This window comes from Phocoena phocoena, chromosome 5 (genome assembly GCF_963924675.1).
Source record: "Phocoena phocoena chromosome 5, mPhoPho1.1, whole genome shotgun sequence".
Lineage (NCBI taxonomy): Eukaryota > Metazoa > Chordata > Mammalia > Artiodactyla > Phocoenidae > Phocoena > Phocoena phocoena.
This window is the reverse complement of record NC_089223.1, coordinates 36471291-36493107: the sequence shown is the minus strand read 5'-3', so window position 1 is coordinate 36493107 and position 21817 is coordinate 36471291. Positions and strand designations below refer to the sequence as shown.

General features: G+C 36.7%; 1 protein-coding gene across 5 annotated transcripts in view; it reads left to right on the top strand.

The window, feature by feature from the left end:
- Positions 1–21817, top strand: part of PTPN13 (protein tyrosine phosphatase non-receptor type 13) — a 234395-nt gene that overhangs the window by 176213 nt on the left and 36365 nt on the right. For 3 of the 5 annotated variants that reach the window (XM_065877909.1, XM_065877908.1, XM_065877907.1), the window contains 14 exons: positions 753–1216; positions 2241–2372; positions 3667–3760; positions 6450–6535; positions 7235–7397; positions 8753–8967; positions 9082–9180; positions 10565–10932; positions 12104–12284; positions 13549–13707; positions 14221–14392; positions 14494–14704; positions 18065–18135; positions 20522–20583. In XM_065877909.1, coding sequence (XP_065733981.1) covers positions 753–1216; positions 2241–2372; positions 3667–3760; positions 6450–6535; positions 7235–7397; positions 8753–8967; positions 9082–9180; positions 10565–10932; positions 12104–12284; positions 13549–13707; positions 14221–14392; positions 14494–14704; positions 18065–18135; positions 20522–20583 — 2477 coding nt within the window. Of the gene's footprint in view, positions 1–752; positions 1217–2240; positions 2388–3666; positions 3761–6449; positions 6536–7234; positions 7398–8752; positions 8968–9081; positions 9181–10564; positions 10933–12103; positions 12285–13545; positions 13708–14220; positions 14393–14493; positions 14705–18064; positions 18136–20521; positions 20584–21817 lie in introns of all 5 variants that reach the window. The other 2 variants (XM_065877905.1, XM_065877906.1) reach the window with 2 other exon arrangements.

The window sequence follows — 21817 nt, the reverse complement described above, 5'->3', positions numbered from 1 at the left end:
TGTCAGGAGGATCAAGTGGTGGGGCAGTGTTAGAAAGCAGCACACACAGCATGTGCAGTGAGCAGTGAGAAAGGCTCAGAGTCCAGGGGCAGATTCTGTCTCACTGCTTAACACTGTATACTTCTTACTGACTTTTAGGAATTCTTTGTATATTATTTAAGTTTTCCTTATTTCGTTTGCCATGTAAGACTTCATTTCTAATAAACTTGCATCTGTAATTCTTTTACACATGTCACCTGTGGATTGTGTCTTAGGAAAGCTTTCGTAAGTGGCTTTTTGAAAGAACTATGTATGTAAGGAATTCGGAGTTGTCTTCCTTGATAATTACTTGGAGTCCAAAAAATGCAGTCTGATAGGACAATATAAAACAAGTAAATATATAACCATTAAATAAGGATCAAGGATTTTTGGAGATCCAAGTTACCTCTAGTTAGGGAATCGAGAAAGTCTTCACAGGGGAGACTCACTAGAAATAGGTCTTGGAGAATGGAAATGAGGAGTTAAGGCAAAGGGGGTCCACATTTCCATAGAAGCTGCGGAAAGAAAGACCCAAAGAGGAAGCAAAGGAAACAGAAAGCATCTGCTACATTTGTTGAGTCCTTGTCATGGTTCCAAGCCCTGGTTCATGTGTCGTACGTGTGTTATCCTGTGTAAAATCCTCCCAACAATCACCAGGGAACATTGTGCATGTATGTAAGCACAAACATGTGTCACTAACCTGTTATCCTCATTGACGGATTTTGACTTTTCAGTGCCTTCTGCTCCTGTGCACATTGGCATTGGCATGAAAAACTACATGAAGAAAGCTTCCTATGTGCAAGACAGTGCTGTAAATTCTTCTGAGGATCACTGCTGGCCACGTGGCACCCCAGGGCACATCTCAGATAGCTCATTTGGGCTGTCTGGGGGCCTGCGGGAGGGAAGCCTGAGTTCTCAAGATTCCAGGACTGAGAGTGCCAGCTTGTCCCAGAGCCAGGTCAATGGTTTCTTTGTCAGCCATGTAGGTGACCGAAGCTGGCAGGAATCACAGCACGGCAGCCCTTCCCCATCTGTGATATCCAAAGCCACTGAGAAAAAGGGGACTTCTACTGACAATAACCAAAGCAAAGCTAAAAAAGCAGGCATTTATGATGCAACAGATTACTCTGACCGTGGAGATTCAGACGTGGATGAAGCCACTTATTCCAGCAGTCAGGATCATCAAACACAAAAAAAGGCATTGTTTAATTTGAATCTTTGTTTTTTTCACTTAACAAAGCAAACAACAGCAAATATATTACAGAGCAGAATAATCTGCTGTAAACTGAGTACATTGTTCTGGAAAGGAGAAATAGTTTATATATTATGCTACTAACTGCTACTGCATTTGATGCTAACTTTCAGAGAAATTAGCAGCTTTGAATACTAACTCCAAAATGGCTGTCATTCTGGGAACTTGCTACATGATTACATAAAGGAATGAATAATCAGATTATGATTGTTTTCTATAAATTGTTTATCTCTTGTTATTTATATTAATAAGAAAATTTAATATCTGAAAAAATAGTTCCTAAATAGTTCATATAATGGACAGTTGACTTTACTATTGATAGCCTAAATTATTCTGAAGTTCTGAATGTATGATAATAAGAGCAACAAAATAGAAAATTGTTCATTTCCTAGAAATTTTAGAAATGATATAAATTTATACGCATATTCACAAGCGGGTTCAGAAAAGAACCTTAAGCCCTTTGTTCACTGAAAAACATTCCTCGTAAGAGAGTTATGTCCTTACAAACTGGGCTGAGCTGTTGTGTCTGTGTTTATAGTGGATTTGTAAACATTAGCAAAGTAAACATGAGGCCTACTCATCTTAAAGGCCCAAGTTAAAAGCTACTGCTTGATATGTATTGTTTTTTAAATGAAATGGAAATACTTTCTAAATTTGAGTGTATAAAAAGCATTGGATAAGGATTATGTAAAAAGCCAGGTTTGAACTGGGTTCTGGGCTTCCCTCTGCCATATCTGTTTGACCTGAGGAAAGCCCTTTAATCTCTAGACCTCAGTTTCCTCAACCATAAACTATGAAGGCATTGGATTAGATGATCCCTAAGATCTCTTCCAAACTTCATGATCTTCAGATCTACTCTGTCTCTTAATGTCTTACTTTTTCTTAATTTTTTAAAAAAACACATATTGATCTTCCATTAAAAATTCAGTTTGACTCTAACAAGAAATCCTGTTTGTTTTTCTTTGTTAAGGAATCTTCCTCCTCAATGAATACATCCAACAAAATGAATTTTAAAACTTTTCCTTCATCACCTCCTAAACCTGGAGATATCTTTGAGGTTGAACTGGCTAAAAATGAAAACAGCTTGGGGATAAGTGTCACGGTACTGTTTGACAAGGTTTTCAAATGTTTTCTCTTCTCCATTTCCAGCAGCCTATTGTATGTCAATTTATTAATTGAATTATTTTGCTTCAAAAGGGAAACTTGTCAAATATTTCCAAAATTAAAAATTGAATTATATCTTAAGACTTCTTTTAAAAAACTTGAGTGTGCTACTCACTTTTTCCTGTGGTTTAAAAGAAATTAGACAAATGCTGTTTTCCCCCATAGATCTCATACTTGCTTAATCTGAATATAAGACTTGAAAAATATAAAATTATATTTTGTTTGTTAATAAGTAACATACTTATTAACAAATAAGTATGTTTTGTATACATTTGACGTCTTCTTCATTAGCATGGAATAATACATTTTAACCTACATTAAAATAATTAAAGTCTAATAAATGTTTATATGGCCTCTCACTTCATAATGCATCTTAACATGTAAGTATGATTAGTATCTTAATATTAGAAGTTCCCAAGAATATATGTAGTACTTTTAAAGTAGGTAAAATATGAGCATAGGCTATTTGATGAAATCACTTTAGAATTCTGTTAATGAATACACTGTACCCTAAGTGTAACATTATCATTTATGACACTTGAAGGATATTGTTAGTTATGAAAAGCCATTTAGAAGTAAGGTAGAAATAGCACTCTTAACATATAGAGATCAAAAAGCAAACCTACTTTTCTTTCAGTTTTAATCTTTAACCCTTTCCCCCTTGTTCGTAAATTCTTTGGAATTTTATTATCTTCCTATTGTGAAGGGAAATAAAAGCTGAATATCCACAAGAGATGGAGAATCTACTCATTAGATCTTATCTACACTGTAACAAAACTTCTATACCAACATCTTTTAAAATGAAAAGGAAATTTTCCCTTGACGCATGAGATTTGCTTTCAGATTAGCAAATATGATCTGAAGTATATTATTCCATATGCTGTTTTTTCTGACAGTTATATTCTTACACTAATATTGCATGGATGGATTTTTGCTTGCTACTTGTGTGTAATGCATGGTATAGACTTATAAAAGGAAGAGCAACTCCTCATACAGTCAAGATCTGGCGTGTTGTTATTTTCTGAATAAAGAATTTTTCTAAAAAAGTAACTGCTTTAACATTTGGAAAACTTACTAGAAATATTCTTGGGTATTGAAATAATTGCATGTGCTGATGTGATGCCGCTGCTTTGGCTGATGAATTGAATGCTTTCTATGTCTCAGATTTGAAAGATAGAGTGGGAAATTTTTCATATTACAAAATGCTATTTTATTTGTCTTTTTCTGCTTAGGGAGGTGTGAATACCAGTGTCAGACATGGTGGCATTTATGTGAAAGCTGTTATTCCCAAGGGAGCAGCAGAGTCCAATGGCAGAATTCACAAAGGTAGACTGTTTGTGTGTATGGGAATTACATATAGGATTATCACTTCGACAAATAAAGAAGTAATTGGAAAGTTGATACAGATGTTCAAATTATTCATAATATGAAATAAGAACATATCAATTATTTTAAGACTACAGTGTTAAAAAACTCCTTGATATAATTCCAAAAAAATATATTTTTTTTTGGAGTATAATTGCTTTACAATGTTTTGTTAGTTTCTGCTGTAGAACAAAGTGAATCAGCTACATGTATGCATATATCCCCTCCCTCTTGAGCCTCCCTTCCACCACCAACCCCCACCCCCACCCGTATCCCACCCCTCTAGGTCATCACAGAGCACTGAGCTGAGCTCCCTTGCTATACGGAGCTGTAGCAGCAGCTTCCCACTAGCTATCTGTTTTACACATGGTAGTGTATATATGTCAGTGCTACTCTCTCAATTCGTCCCACCCCCCCCTCCCCACGCTGTGTCCACAAGTCCGTTCTCTACATCTGTGTCTCTTTTCCTGCCCTGCAAATAGGTTCATCAGTACCATTTTTCTAGATTCCATATGTATGTGTTAATATATGATATTTGTTTTTCTCTTTCTGACTTACTTCACTCTGTATGACAGACTGACTCTAGGTCCATCCACATCACTTCAAATGACCCAGTTTTGTTCCTTTTTATGGCTGAGTAATACTCCATTGGATATATGTACCACATCTTCTTTATCCATTCATCTGTCGACGGACATTTAGCTTGCTTCCATGTCCTGGCTATTGTAAATAGTGCTGCAGTCAGTGAACATTGGGGTGCATGTATCTTTTTAAATTATGTTTTTCTCAGGGTATATGCCCTGTAGTGGGATTGCTGGGTCATATAGTAGTTCTATTTTTAGTTTTTGTTTTTTGTTGGGTTTTTTTTAACACCTTTATAGGAGTATAATTGCTTTACAGTGGTGTGTTAGTTTTTGCTGTATAACAAAGTGAATCAGCTATATGTATACATATCTCCTCCCTCTTGCATCTCCCTCCCACTCTCCCTATCCCACCCCTCTGGATGGTCACAAAGCACCGAGCTGATCTCCCTGTGCTATGCAGCTACTTCCCACTAGCTATCTGTTTTACATTTGGTAGTGTATATGTGTCCATGCCGCTCTCTCACTTCGTTCCAGCTTACCCTTCCCCCTCCCCATGTCCTCAAGTCCATTCTCTACGTCTGCATCTTTATTCCTGTCCTGCCCCTAGGTTCTTCAGAAACTTTTTTTTTTTTTAGATTCCATATATAGGTCCATCCACCTCACTACTAATAACTCAATTTTGTTTCTTTTTATAGCTGAGTAATATTCCACTGTATATATGTGCCACATCTTCTTTGCCCCTGCATCTGTTGATGGACACTTAGGTTGCTTCCATGTCCTGGCTATTGTAAATAGAGCTGCAGTGAACATTGTGGTACATGACTTTTTGCATTATGGTTTTCTCAGGGTATATGCCCATTAGTGGGATTGCTGGGTCGTATGGTAGTTCTATTTTTGTTTTTTAAGGAATCTCCATATTGTTCTCCAAAGCAGCTGTACCAATGACATTCTCACCAGCAGTACAAGAGGGTTCCCTTTTCTCCACACCCTCTCCAGCATTTATTGCTTGTAGATTTTTTGTTGATGGCTATTCTGACCATTGTAAGGTGATACCTCATTGTGGTTTTGATTTTCATTTCTCTAATAATTAGTGATGTTGACCACCTTTTCATGTGTTTGTTGGCAATCTGTGTGTCTTCTTTGGAGAAATGTCTGTTTAGGTCTTCCGCCCATTTTTGGATTGGGTTGTTTGTTTTTTTGATGTTGAGCTGCATGAGCTACTTGTATATTTTGGAGCTTAATCCTTTGTCAGTTGCTTTGTTTGCAAATATTTTCTCCCATTATGAGGGTTGTCTTTTGGTCTTTTTTATGGTTTCCTTTGCTATGCAAAAGCTTTTAAGTTTAATTAGGTCCCATTTATTTATTTTTGTTTTTATTTTCGTTACTCTAGGAGGTGGGCCAAAAACTCTTATTTTAAGCTTATTCTCTCGTATCAGAAAATATCTTGACAGTGTTTTAGTTCATGTTTTGTATTGATACTTTCTAAGAAGCAAATTGCCAGAGATTGCAAAAGGGAGGGTGCCCTTGCAAAAACACAGACATCTGCATTTCTAATAAGAACTAACTAGGTTTGTTCTCTCCAGTCTCTCTACATTTGTAGTTCAGTTTATCTTTTTTCCCTAATTTAAAATGATTTTATAATATATACAATATCCTGTTCTAAAATGATTAGCCATAGGGCTTCCCTGGTGGCGCAGTGGTTGAGAGTCCGCCTGCCGATGCAGGGGACACAGGTTCGTGCCCCGGTCCGGGAAGATCCCACATGCCGCGGAGCGGCTAGGCCCGTGAGCCATGGCCGCTGAGCCTGCGCATCCGGAGCCTGTGCTCCACAACGGGAGAGGCCACAACAGTGAGAGGCCCACGTACCAGAAAAAAAATGATTAGCCATAGAATTGAGAAAGGAATTAAGTACATGTTAAAGAAACTCTGTGACACAGTTTTGTCCAGAATTTGTCTGAGTCTCTCCTCAAGCAAATTAGTACAAAACGAGACCATAAGGTATTAAAGAACATGTAGAATCTTTATTTTATGATTTGCTTCTTTCAACATTACTGCCTGATTTGTAGGTGATCGTGTCCTAGCTGTCAATGGAGTTAGTCTGGAAGGAGCTACTCATAAGCAAGCTGTGGAGACACTGAGAAATACAGGACAGGTAATAGATCATTATACCAGCCTTTTCTAGATACCATAAAACATAATACTGTATGAATAATACCAATTTTACTGAGATCTCCAAATTTATTAGTCAAGAAACAAAGCCTGATTCGTGTAAACATGCTTGTATTTTTCCCTCCAAACTGGGAAGCAAGTATTATGTTGAGGATTTTTATTTACGAAGCTGGCTTTCTCTGTCACACTTAGCCCTTATATTACCAGAGATCTGACAGGAGGAAGGAGGCAAATTGCATTAAAAATTTTTTCATAAACATGTACAAATATCTAGTGATTTTCACTTCTAGTTATTTCAGCCCAGAGGCTAAATTCACATTGGTCTAATACATTTTGAGTCAGGGAGTTTACCAAATCATTTATAAAGATCTTTATGTTATTAGGTTAGTGGTGATTTTATTTTAATACCTGAATTTTCTATAACATGTTTATATTGTTTTTATAATAGAATTTTTTTCTTTCTAATCGTTTATCTTTTTATACAGTTTTCAAAACCTTGATTTTGAAATTTTCAGTCCCTTGCTTTTTCCCTCTATTTTTTTCTCCCTCTACTTGTATTTTGGTAGACCAGGTAGTTACTTAAAATGATTTTATACCATCAACTATACAAAGTCCTGAAAACTTACCTACTTTCTTATAAAACTTTCTTCTAAGTTAATGAAGTACTGTTCTATTTGTCCAGGTGGTTCATCTGTTGTTAGAAAAGGGACAGTCTCCAGCAGCCAAAGAACATGTCCCTGTAACCCCACAGTGTACCCTCTCAGATCCAGATGCCCAAAGTCAAGCCCCAGAAAAAATGATGAAGAAAATGACTCACGTAAAAGACTACAGCTTTGTTACTGAAGGTCAGACCTTGGGAGACTGTCACCTCACATTAAACTTATTCCTGGATTATTTAAAATGTGATTTTTACATGTTGGATCACAATTCATACCTGGGTCTCTATTTATTCTTGTCAAGTGTAAATAATAATCTGATGCAGCACTATACTAAATTAAAAAAAAAAACAGACATGTTTGTAGCTGTTGAAGTCTGAAAGGCTTTGGATAATGAAATCATGCACAAAGCAAATTATGGTCATTTAATAGTGCCTTAAATAGTTGTCAAATTCTAAATAAAATTTGTACAGGAGAAAGATAAATAATTGCTGAGAATGGCTTCAAACCCATATGAAACCTTGACTCTTACATTTTTTATATTTCTGTTTAATTGTATGGACTTATGAAGCTAAGCCTGGGCAGAAATTCACTAACAGTTCCCAGATACTGGTTTTTCTTACAAACTTTGCTAGCCTTTGGACATACCACTAATTGGAATTAAAATAAGGGAATTAAGACCAATGTAGTAGTGAGTTTTTCATAAGGCTGAATGTGTTCATAATACGGAAGTGCCCTCTGAGTCCATCTATCTTCCTTTTGAGGATATAAATGTCCTTTACTTTATAAATGGTGGTGGTGGTATTTGGTCATTGTTTTGTCTTTATTTTAAATTTTTCTTTGATTATACAAATGTTAGCAATTCTGAATTATTCTCCAAAATAAAAAGAAAATATTAGCCCAACCTATATATTTTTCCTGATTATGAAAATAAAATTAGTGTATCCACTTAATCTCACTGCCTTACGTTCTTTATTTCTTCCATTACTCTTTCTCTAAATATGTTTTTCATGCTTTCCGGTTATTGTTCCTTTAATTTCTTCTGTTGATGAGAATTTTATCACAATGCTTTGCAGTTTTCTGGATTAAATTGTACCTCACCTAAATATTAGACGGTCACCTCACTTGCCCTTAACCCTTCTCTATCATCTGTATTGCTCTTCTTACCATCTCTTTCCCATTGTATACCTGAATTTCTCTTATTCTTCTCCTTTCTTGTTTTTTTCCCTCTTTTTCTCTGTCATTGTACAGTTTTATAGAACATATGGAATTAAAACATAGTTTCATTTTCAGAACCCTTATTTCAGAACCCACTTTTCTGTTCAAACAGCATATTAGTTCATGCAGCTTAAGTTTTCTTAATAATAGAGAGTGTGAAATAGGATTTAAATATAGAATAAGCATACAATAATTGCATATAAAGCTGTAAATATGGTGGAAATGGGCTTTTTAAAATGTATCTAAAAGTATATATGTTTATATGTTCATATGTATACACAGCCTGTTAAGAATATTTACTTTCTTTATTTTTTTTTTTTCTCCAGAGAATACATTTGAGGTGAAATTGTTTAAAAATAGCTCAGGCCTAGGGTTCAGTTTTTCTCGAGAAGATAATCTTATACCCGAGCAAATGAACATCAGCATAGTAAGGGTTAAAAAGCTTTTTCCGGGACAGCCAGCAGCAGAAAGTGGACAAATTGATGTGGGAGATGTTATCTTGAAAGTGAATGGAGCCTCTTTGAAAGGACTGTCTCAGCAGGTGAGCCCCCAGCATGTGGAGTGCAGCATTTTTAATGAGTTGCATTGGCTTTTCAGAATGATTTCATAATGCTGGTTTAACTGTATCTTCATTTCTCACTCATGGTACCCACAGGAAGTCATATCCGCTCTCAGGGGAACATCTCCAGAAGTATCCTTGCTTCTCTGTAGACCACCACCTGGTGTGCTACCAGAAATCGACCCTGCTCCTTTGGTGAGACTTAGGAAAAGTAATTTCTATATTTACAGAGTATCAATTGAATGATTAATTCAGTTGTAGTGGTTTCATCATCGTTTGATCTCCTGGGTTTCATCCTAGTTACTTCTTTAGATAGGAGTATTATCTTGTGTAATCTCTGAGTGTAATCTATGTTTATAATATAAAGTAATTTAGTTCACTTTCTCTTCTCTCCCTTCCAATTCTAAGATTCTAGGATTCTAGGATTTTAGGAATTTATTTTCCAAACATAAATACAAAAAGACATAAAACAATGGCTACAAAAACCTTTTGTCCATTTCTTCATTGAATCAAATTTGGAAATGTAATCCTCATTCTGAGCTAGTTTAGATGAAAATGAGAATTATTTAAGATTTTTTGCCTTAACTTTTAATACTAGAAATCATATAGGCAGTATGTTTGTCCATTTCCTTTCTTATGTTAAGGAATAGCTAAAGGATCCAAAATCTATTTTGATGGTTATTTATACATTGCATACTGATAGGTGGGAATCTATACATAGATGAATAATAATCTAATTGAAAAACAACCTCTGGCCTGTCTACTTAAAATAGTGCTCCGTTACCAATGAACATGATACCTGTGTATGAAAGGCAGGAGTGTCTGGCCCCAGAAACTTTAACCCTTATATCCAGGAGAAGGAGGGAGTATTATAAGGACATTAACAGGAAAGTAACATTTCTGTAAGGTGCATTATAAATAGCATTTTAAGAGACTACACTGATTTTGGGAACCAGATAGGAAGAACTGAGTGGAAATTTCTTGAGTATGTAAATTGATATGATCTTTCTGGAAAGCAATCTGGAAATATTTAACAAGGCCTTTAAAAACATCTTACATGCTGAATATAGAAAATTCTATTTCTGTTACAGGAAATTACAAGGAAATAATGAGAAACTCAGGTGAAAATCTACATACAAAGAAGTTCTAGATTTCTATTTATAGTGAAAAGCTAGAAACAACTCTGTATCCAATAAAAGAATTCTGAAATAAATTAAAGCTATAGCCATCTGTAAGATTATTATATGGTTTATGCAGTTGTTTTCAAAGCATATTTAAGGATCTCAGAAGATACTCATGGTAGAAACCTAAATTTTGAAAGCAGGGTACGAAGTATGATATTAATATATACTGTAACTCTAATTATGAATGAAAGTACAAGTTGTACAATATTAACAGCTGTTACTTTTATATATGATTTTTTTCTCTAATGAGAGAAAAAATAACATTTTTTTGTTAGCAAAAAAATGAATATTTTAATAGGAAGTGCTTATGTTTAACACGTTCATTTTCAACCAAATGAAAATATAAGTTAATATAAGTTGTCACACTCTGATCTCTTTAAATGTGTCCATTACAGACCCCACTGCACTCTCCAGCACAAGTACCTCCAAACAACAACAGTAAAGACCCTCTTCAGACAGCATGTGTGGAGCAAGGCACCAGCTCAGATGAAAATGAAATGTCTGACAAAAGCAAGAAACCGTGCACGTCCCCATCCAGGAGAGACAGTTATAGTGACAGTAGTGGGAGTGGAGAAGACGACTTAGTGAAAGCTCCAGCAAAGATACCAAACATGAGCTGGAGTTCAGCTTTGCATCAGACTCTAAGCAACATGGTGTCACAGGCACAAAGTCAACACGACGCACTCATGAGTCAAGAAACTACCATTTGTACCATGTTTTACTGTCCTCAGAAAACACCTAATAAACCAGAACTTGAGGACAGGTATTGTCAATATTATGTGTAGCCCTCAAAGCAGCTGGTTAGTGTTAGTAACAAGAGCAGCCACCTCCATTTCTCTAAGAATGAAATGTGTCTATCTGTGAACCTCACAATTGTTAGGCAGAAGGTGACTCTATTGGATATCTAGCTATTGTGTCTGACAGTTTTAGTTAGCACACTCTCTACCCATTTGACCTGAGCCTTGCTGCCCTTTTGAGCAGCATATTAACTAGTAATTAAGAAAGTTTTTTGTATTTCACCATCATTCATATTACTTACCAGAAGGAGAACAGACCTATTTTGATAGTGATGGGATAGAAGAGTAAGGAGTAGACATATAAAGGGAAGCGGTAGGGAGGAAGTGGGTAGAGTTTGCAAAAGGTAGGACATAAAAGAGTACTGAAGAGGGGGACAGAAGAAATGATCGAAAGCATAGAGGAATACAAAGGGAAAGACTACATCTATACCTATGAGAGTTATTCAGACATTTTATGGTTTAGCTACAACTTTGGGTATATTCAGGTCCAGCTATCTATATGTTCAAGTTTTTTTTTTGTTGTTTTTTTCCTGTTGTGTCATCCAAAATAACTACAAGAATAAGACTTACTGTTTTCTTATTTCTTCCTTTTTCTTATGTTGAAACACACATTAGGCTTCTGATAACATTAGCTTCAGCTTTGAATTAACAACTAGGAGTCAAAAGTATACCTATTTAGGGCTTCCCTGGTGGCGCAGTGGTTGAGAGTCCGCCTGCCAATGCAGGGGACGTGGGTTCGTGCCCCGGTCTGGGAAGATCCCACATGCCGCGGAGCGGCTGGGCCCGTGAGCCATGGCTGCTGAGCCTGCGCGTCCAGAGCCTGTGCTCCGCAAGGGGAGAGGCCACAACAGTGAGAGGCCCGCATACCACAAAAAACAACAAAAAAAAAGTATACCTATTTATTAACTTTTCATACTGATTTTTGCAGCTTAAAGAGGTAGATAGAGAATAAGAATCAGTAATGTTGGCATAGAACAGATGTGAAATAAATTCATAGTCCAGAATCAGACAAAAAGTAGCTTAGGAGCTGAATAAAAAGCAAACATAAACATTTGTTGAGCATTTTCTGTTTGTGGCACAAACTTACTATATTGACATTGCAATGTGTTTGAAAATAGTCTTACTTTGTCTCTGTAGTAATCCTTCCCCTCGACCACCTGATGTAACTCCTGGGCAGAGTTGTCAATCTCAGTCAGAATCTGCTTCCAGTAATGCAATGGATAAATATCATAAATGTCACACTTCTGAGCCAACTAGACAGGAAAGCTTGACGTCTTTGAAAAATGACTTGGAAAACCACCTTGAAGACTTTGAACTGGTGAGTTACTTCCCTTGTATGAAGAAAATTCCATATTCTCTCAAGTAAAATGTAGTCCTCCACAGTTTCCCTTTAGGGAAAAGGCTGTGTTTTAGATTAGCCTCATATCTATGTTCAGTAAATAGATAACATATCTGGCTGGTATGTTTCTCTGCTGAGAATTAGGGGAAAAGGCAAAAAGACCTGGGTATAAATCCTGACTCTACCACTGACTTGCTGTAGTTTGGCAGGTGCCTATGGACAAATTACTTAATCCTCTGAGTCTTAGTAGTTTTAGCTCTAAAATGAGACTAGTAACCTCATAGTATTGTGGTGAGGATTAAATGAAATAACATATGTAGAGCACCTAGCACAGTACCTGTTATTTCCCAAATTCTGATGAGTTACCTGTTTAATTTTTAATCAAGTTTGAATGTAATTTTATTCTCCTCCACACTGTTTTATGGGTGCCTAAATGGAATCCTTTTCTTTACTAATAGCCCTAGAACTTCTAAAGCTACAAATTCAGTTTGGAAGCCAGCCAAATTTCCAAGAATAATATGCTTAACACTGATTCGAAATCACCCTTTTTCAATACTGTTTTTTTTTTTGTTACCTAAGTAATAAATATTTATTATAGGAAAATTAGAAAACAGATTAAAACCACCTATAATCTCACCACTCAAAAACCATAAACATTTTGGAGTTAATCTTTCCAGATACTTCATTTTCCTATAATTGTGTGTGTGTGTGTGTGTGTGTGTGTGTGTGTGTAGCATCTACATCTTCAACTTCATTCTCAGCAACAGAGTGAAAATAATCTTTGAACGATTTCCTTAGAAGTCTGTCATCATGCCTGTAAGCTGTAAGCAACCTTATCTCAATTGAAATCTTAAAAAAAAAGATTATACGACTAAATACCTCAAGTTGTGATATTTAGTCACCCAGACTTCATGTATTTACTCCAAAAAAAACTTTCTTTTGTTGCTCTTGGCATGGGTGTTTGTCTCTGTTTGTTCTGAAAATACAAGAATTGAAGCATGAGTAAGTTCTGTCTCAGCTATCTCTAGACAAGCACATAATGTTGAATTTAAACTCAACTCTTACATGGGCAGGGAGGCATTTTCTAGAATTGGACATACCTGGCTTCTTCACTTGGGCAAGTTAAGTAACCTTTTAAGGTGTAGTGTCCTCCTGTGTTAATCAATGGAAATATTTGTCTTTCTCTTTGCCTTTACAGCAAAATAGACAACCTAAAAGAATCACTGTTTTCTTCCCTTAGGAGATGATAGAACTCCACATTACCCTAATTAAGTCGGAAAAAGGAAGCCTGGGTTTTACAGTAACCAAAGGCAATCAGAGTATTGGTTGTTATGTTCATGATGTCATTCAGGATCCAGCCAAAAGTGATGGAAGGCTAAGACCTGGGGACCGGCTTATAAAGGTGAGACATTTAAACAGATTCTATTTGTGCAAATGTGACCAAAGATCAATCCAGGACCGAAGAAGGAAAAGCAAGAAGGTTGAGTTAATATAATACTCTATCTATTTCACTGCTTGGTTTATGTTTTCCTTCTCCACCTCTTAAAAGTAAAGGCCTTTATATAGTAATAATTTGGAAAATGCTTAATCTCAGTTAAGGCATTAAACAAGCTATCTTGGGTCTCAGGAAGAGAAAGTTTCTTAAATTGCTATAAGAATAAATTTTCTGTATTAGCAAAGTAATGACATTTGTTAGGTATTTTACATTATTGTTTCATTTATAATTACTTGGTCATTGTGTTCATGATTTCCACAGTAGAGGGGATTACCAATAAACTAGAGACCGTTCTTTATTGTGAATCTCCTACTGGCTAAAATAAATTATATAAAAAGTTAGGGAAATTACTGTATTTTGTTGGCAACTTCTGTGTTCCAGTAATTGTAATCCTACTTTGCCCCATTCTCATTTTTATAGGTTAATGATACAGATGTTACAAAAATGACTCATACAGATGCAGTGAATCTACTCCGAGCTGCACCCAAGACAGTCAGATTAGTTCTTGGCCGAGTTCTAGAATTACCCAGGATGCTAATGCTGCCTGATTTGCTACCTGACATTACATTTACATGCAACAAAGAGGAGCTGGGTAATGCAAATTCAAGCTTTGTGCAGTGTGATTTTTCTTGGCTAGATTAAGAGTAAGTACTGTTAAGACTAACGAAACAAATATTTTTCTGTTCCCTAAAGGTTTTTCCTTATCTGGAGGTCACGACAGCCTTCATCAAGTGGTATATGTTAGTGATATCAATCCAAGGTCAGTTGCAGCCACTGAGGGTAATCTCCAGCTCTTAGACATCATCCACTATGTGAACGGAGTCAGCACACAAGGAATGACTTTGGAAGAAGCTAAGAGAGCATTAGACATGTCACTGCCTTCAGTGGTGCTGAAAGCAACAAGGTACTCTGCAGTTATTCATGGATTTTGTTTGTGTGTGCACATGCATTTCAGGCCATTAAAAGATACTAGGTTTTCTTAAAGATATTCCTGAATTAGTAATTCACAGACTAAGTGAATGGGGGTTAGTAATTTATGTGTTTCCTTCATAGTAGTCAAATGTCTGTGCCAATTTTCATGCCTCGCACCTGCATCCCACACTATCCAGAGCAATCCTCAAACAGGTCTCAGCAATCACTGTAGTAAAGCAAGGGCTGTGTGCTGATTGCCTTAGACCTAAATTAAGACCAGCCCTGATGAGGAAAAGGGATAAGAATATATTGACTGGCCCAGGCCAGTCCTGGCTGATTCCCAGAGCTGGGACACGGTCAGTCCTACCTGAATGTCATGTCTACAACCAATGGGGCATAGACCATCACATTCACTATACCTCATGACAATTTCACGTTATAAAAAATGCTAATAGCAACTTTTCTTTCACTTAATAATGGAAATAAATTGAAAAAAATATGTATTATTTTCTCTTTTTTTAATGTTTTTATTTATTTGGCTGCATCGGGTCTTCATTGCGGCATGTGGGATCTTTTTGTTGCAGCACTCGTTGAGGTGCTTATTGCGGTGCATGGGCTCTTTGTTGCGGCGCCCAGGGTTCTCTAGTTGTGGCATGCGGGTTTTCTCTTCTCTAGTTGTGGTACAGGCTCCAGGGTGTGTGAGCTCTGTAGTTTGCAGCAGGTGGGCTCTCTAGCTGAGGTGTGCGAGCTCGGTAGTTATGGCACAGGGGCTTAGTTGCTCCACGGCATGTGGGATCTTAGTTCCCCAACCAGTGATTGAACCCGTGTCACCTGCACTGGAAGGTGGATTCTTTACCACTGGACCACCAGGGAAGTCCCTATGTATTAGTTTCTTACTACTATTAAATTACTACAAATTCTTTGTCCTAAAATCAAGGTGTTGGCAAGCTCCCTTCCATAGGCTCCAGGAGAAAATCCATTTCCTTGCTTTTCCAACTTCTAGACATTGCCCATATTCCTTGGTTCATAGCCCTTTGCCATCTTTAAAGCCAGCAATCACAGCACTCTCTGCTTTGGTCGTCACATCTTTCTGACTCTGACATTCCTACCTCTCTGTTTAACTTATAAGGACCCCTGTGATTACATTGGGCCCAGCCAGATAATCCAGAATAATCTCCTCATCTCTAGATCCTTAATTTACTCACATCTGCAAAATTCCTTTTGCCATGCAAGATAACATATTCAAAGGTTCTGGGGATTATAATGCAGACATCTTTGGGGGGGGGCATTACTCCGCCTGCCACATGTACATGAACCCGGGCTTTCTAGATTACAGTCTTAATGTTACATAAGAGAAAACTTCACATTTGTATCTGCGATACATGGTGAGTTTTATATAGTATGTCTTCCAAAATATAGAAACTGTTAATTAAATCATTTGATCATAAACCCATTTTTCCTTCTGAACCTTCAAGTTAGACTGTATACTTTTTCCCTTGAACATAACCCCTGACCGGTTTTCTTCAATATTTCTAAAAATTAGATTGGCATACAGTTATTTTCATAGGTGTACCTGAATGTTAATTAGTGGCGGAGGAGAGTGTTCAAACAACCTGGAAAATGTTTTTATGAAAACATTTCTGCTAACCATAGATCTAGGTGAATTTTTTGCCTCCAAATCACTAGAGCAGCCCTTACCCTAGGTCTAAAATCAATTTCTTTTCTCCTTCTACTTTTATCTTTGCTGAAGTCACTAAAGATGCAGTAGTAGCAGTCATAGTTACCTTACCCTTCATTCTTTTTCCAGCTCTCTCTCCTCTGTAGTTTTATTTCTGCCCTCTTTTAAGTCCACAGGGGGGGCTTTCCTCGTGGCACAGCAGTTAAGAATCTGCCTGCCAACACAGGGGACACGGGTTTGAGCCCTGGTCTGGGAAGGTCCCACATGCCGTGGAGCAACTGAGCCCACTAGCCACAATTAGTGAGCCTGTGCTCTAGAGCCCGCAGGCCACAACTGCTGAGCCCATGTGCCGCAACTACCGAAGGCTGCGTGCCTAGAGCCCGTGCTCCGCAACGAGAGAAACCACCGCAATGAGAAGCCCGCGCACCGCAAGGAAAAGTAGCCCCCACTCACCGCAATTAGAGAAAGCCCGCGCGCAGCAACAAAGACCTAATGCAGCCGAAAATAAAATAAATAAATTTATTTTAAAATTAAAGAAATAATAAAATAAAGTCTACAGGGTAACAGTAATGGAGGGTTGTATACTTGTGGTAATTATTTGTCAAGAGCTGTAAAGTGTCTGTAATTTTACCCTATTTGCAAACTAATAAACTAGCCAGTTATTGTTTTATGAATGCTGGTAGAAGATATGAAACTCCTGTATCAGAAACAAAAAACCTTATTACTAAAGGCACAGCAAGCAGCATGTGCATGGTATTGGTGTCGGTTCCCATGTCCTCCAAGTCCCATGGAGATGACATATGTGGGCCCAGTGGGTTTCTGTACATGCAGTGGGGTATAGTACAGGAGAAGAGTACTGTAAGAAGAGCCAGGGAACCCACCACTTTATGACAGCCTGTAAGAAAGCTTGCATTTTGTTTGGGTAGAGAGATTACATAATTCCTCAAGCTTGCTCACCGTGAACATAGCCTTGAGAATTGGCCCAGATAAAAAGTGGTTAGAGCCTTTGCATTTCTGAGGTACCCAGCAAGAACATACAGGGATGCTTAGGACCCATGGCTGATTGCCTCTCCCAACACTGTATACCTTAGGCAACCTCCCTTTTCTTTCAAGTATTAGCAACAATAAAATCACATTCTAATACTCTTCCAAGGTGCTGTCTCTTGACTGTTTTTCATGTTGGGTTGTACTATTCTTATAGTGCTTTGAATATATGTATTTTGTCTAGATTATCACTTAAAGTAATTCCAAAGAAAAACACATATCAGGGGCTTTAGATAGGCAAAACTTAGTGATCTGTGACTTCTGAGTGTAGTTATCTTTGAACTATCACCTGAGTGACAGTGAACTAAGTTATTAGATCATGAATATTACCAGTGTTTTAAATGAGAGGGGAAATATGGTGATGTATTGAACTGAAACCCAAGAAAGATTATGTAAAGAAGTGATTCTTAATCTTTTTTCAGTCAAGAATGTCTCCCTCAACCATGTATAGATGAACCCTGATAAAATTTTGTCTGCAGCTTCAGGAAGTACCTAGACCCCCTGAAGCCCATCTAAAATAAAGCTCCTGAGGCTAAATAGTTAACAGATGGCTTGAAGGATATTTAAACAAACATCTTAAATAATTTGCAATTGCGTTTTGTTTTGTTTTGTTTTTTGTAAACAACACAGAAATGGTCATCCAGTGGTTCCCAGTTCTAAGACGTCTGCTGTTTCAGCTCCAAAGTCAGCCAAAGCCAATGGTAAGGATATAGTCATTTTATGACAGCAAGTAGTTATAGAGAGGTAACTATTTTTTTCCCCAAAAGCAAGTTTGGATACTATCACCAAAATGTTTTTATTGCCCTTCCAGACTGTTTTGCAGGATCTGAGTGAAAAAATTACACTTAAATAAAAGCATCTCTAATATTCTGTGCATAATAGGAAAGAGTAGAGCAGCATGGCATTTAAAGCCAGATAGAACTGAGTTTACAAGTCCTGTGTAACCTTAGCAAGTTACTTGATCTGTATCTAAGCCTCTATTTTCTACCAGTAAAATAAGAACATTAATAGTATCTATCTGTTAAGGTTATAATGAGACATAAATACAATAATATACTTACCACAATGATTGTCACATAATAATTTATTCAGACAGTTACTAAATTTCTTCTCTATGCCAGGCAGTGTTCTGGGCATTGTGAATATAGCAATGAGTAAACAAAGTATCTGTCTTATATTCTAGCATAGTAATAGAAATTGTAATCTTAATGGTTGTGGCAGCAAACATTAATTTAATGCTTTTTCTGGACTAAGCATTCTTCTAGGTGCTTAAATCCTCACAGCAACCCTGTGAGACTAGTATTACTATTATCCTCCTTTTATAGAAGGGGAAACCAAGGCACAGAAAAGTTTGATAACTTGCCCAAGCTACAGGGTTAATAGTCAAGCCAGAATTTAAACCTAGGATGTCTGACTCCACGCTCTCATTTACATAATCGGGCTCAGTAAATGTAGCTTTTATTGATAGTATTCATATAAGAATGTTAGGTACAGGGGAATGTGGTTGAACTTAAAGAGTATTTGAAATGTAAATCCAGTACTTCTTAGTACTTCTTATATAACTAAACTTTTAGGTTATCAGGCAGTAGTATCTAAATACCAAAATAGCTAAAAGAAATCTGCCAATTGTGGTTGTAGTTTGATTATCTTTGTTCTCTGTTGTTATCTGAATGCCTTAGGGGTCCTTCTTGCTGCTTTCTAATAGTTCTGGTTCACATTAGAGTCAAACTACCTCACAGAACAGTCAGGAGAGCATTTTTCTAGTGACCTCTGAGAACACTCCTGTTTGTAACTTTCAAGGCAGAGGAGGGTAGCTGTGCCCTGCCACCTTGTAGAAACTGCCTAGTAATCTGTCTTTATGGGATTCTCAGGCCTCATTTCTTTATGAATTCTGAAAATCACATAGTGTCAATTATAGGAACTCTCTTGTAGTGATGAAAATGTAAAATGGTACAACCATTTTGGAAAACAGTTTGACAGTTTCTTAAAAATTTAAACATATGCCCACCATATGATCCAGCCGTTCCACTCCTGTTTGTTTACTAAAGAGAAAACAAAGCATATATTCATACACAAAAACTTGTACAGGAATTTTTTAGCAGCCTTCTTTGTAATAACCAAAATCTGAAACCACTCAAATGTCTAAAATCTGTTGAATGAATAACTATTTGTAATATATCCAAGCAACAGAATACTACTCAGCAATAAAAATGAACAGATTGTTGATACATGCGACAACATAATTAAAATAAAATAGGTATGCTGAATGAAAGAAACCAGACAAAAAAAAGGAATCCATATTGTATTATTCAATTTATACAAGATTGTAAAAAGTGCAAATTAATCTATAGCGACAAAGGAGATCAGTGGTTGCTTGGGGACAGAGGAGGAGAGGGGGACAGAGGGGGAGAGAGTAACAGGGGGAACAGGTGGGAGAGATTACAAATAATAAACTATTGTGCTTTATACTATTCCAGTATGATTCTTTTGAACCAGTGGTTCATTTTTGGTATACTTTTTAATTATTTTTCCTGGTAGTTTAATAAGGTATCTCCTGGAAATAATGAATCTAATTTTTAACTGTAGGGGAAACAATATCATTTTTAATATACATATTGAATTTTTGTGCTGATGTCTAAGAGTTAAAATCCACATTTGGTTTATAAATATACTAAAAGTCCTTTCCAGTTGTATCCATACTTATTTTTCTGTGTTAAATTGATAGTCTTTGTGAAATGAGATAAAGGACCTGCTATCTTTCCAGTGACTATATAGTTCTGCACCTGTAATGTCTCTTCCATTTAGTTGGGAAAATCTATATTTAGTGTCTCACACTAGAAACATTTAGCCCAAACTGAGCTTTTATGCAAACTATTTTCTTTTAAGAAATTGGCTTTGTCCTTGGAATAAACCCTTCTCTAATATTTGATTCCATTTAGTTGATTTTAAGTCACTTTGTGATATGACCTCTCTTAGTGTATTAATAAAAATAAGAACATGCACAGAAATATGGGTTTTCTTTCACTATTCTGTTGTCCCTAATGTGGTTCTGAGTGGCTCATCCTTTTCTTTCTGTTCTTCCTTCAGGTCATCACATGGTGGAGCCTTGTGGCAAACCGGCACTCCCACCTAATAACTCATTCTCCGAGGTAAGTGAAAAGCCACCTTCTCTGTGTCCTACTTCCTTATCTAAATAAGTAGCTTGTTTGTATTTTGAACCAAACTGATTTCATATTTAAATATTTGCCTTTTTTAGACACATGTATTGATTTTTAGATACATGTACTTAGTGAACTAATAGGACTTACTAAGTAACACACAATGAAAAGCCCCCACACAAGTAACCCTACATCATCGGGCACACATTCAGCTCTTAAATAGGCTGATTACTTATATAGATAGCTTTAGTGCTGGGATTTTTTTATTAATATGCACAATTCTTTTGGTTGTCTCTTAAATACCCAGAAGAGAAAAATGTAATTAAGAGTGGGTTAACATTGACCAGCAGTGACTCTCAGATGACAGAGCTCTGCTACTAGTGAGGCAAAACTGTAGTGGCAAAAGAAATAGGCTTACTTGCTTTTTTAAAGACATAGAAAATGCTTTACTACATAATAAAATGAAAGAACCTAAATCATTTAAGATTATCACAGGGAAATCTGGAGGTGTTTTAACAAAAATATTTTAATACATAACTAAATTCCACTTTCAAGCTCTTTATTTAAGGCTCCATTTATACCCATTTGTTTGGCTAACATTTCTTTTTACTTTCTGGCATGTAATATACACAGCTTCCAGCTGGATCTTCATTTCATGGAACTGTTTTATCTCACACGTATCTCATGCAATCTGTTCTGAACCTCACTACTCAAATATCTTTCCATGTAAAATCCAGAGCTGAGGCATTTTCCTCCTAGTAATCTGAAAATCTTATCAGCTCAACAAGATTTCTGGAATTAGAACTTTTGTTATTCGTGATTGTAAACATTTTTTGTTGGAGTTAAAATCTTCCAGGAAGTCTCCTAAATGATATTCTGTCCTTGAATACTAATGTCTGTACTATGAATTTCTCATGAAGAGTGGAATTTTACAATCCAGTGAAATTTTTTGACATTATGTAACCATTACTTATGAAGAGATAATTTCATTGCATCTACTATCTCTACCTTTTACCTTTTATTTTCTTAACATCTTAATTGGAGTATAACTACTTTACAGTGGTGTGTTAGTTTCTGCTTTATAACAAAGTGAATCAGTTATACATATACATATATCCCTATATCTCTTCCCTCTTGCATCTCCCTCCCTCCCACCCTCCCTATCCCACCCTTCTAGGCGGTCACAAAGCACCAAGCTGATCTCCCTGTCCTATGCGGCTGCTTC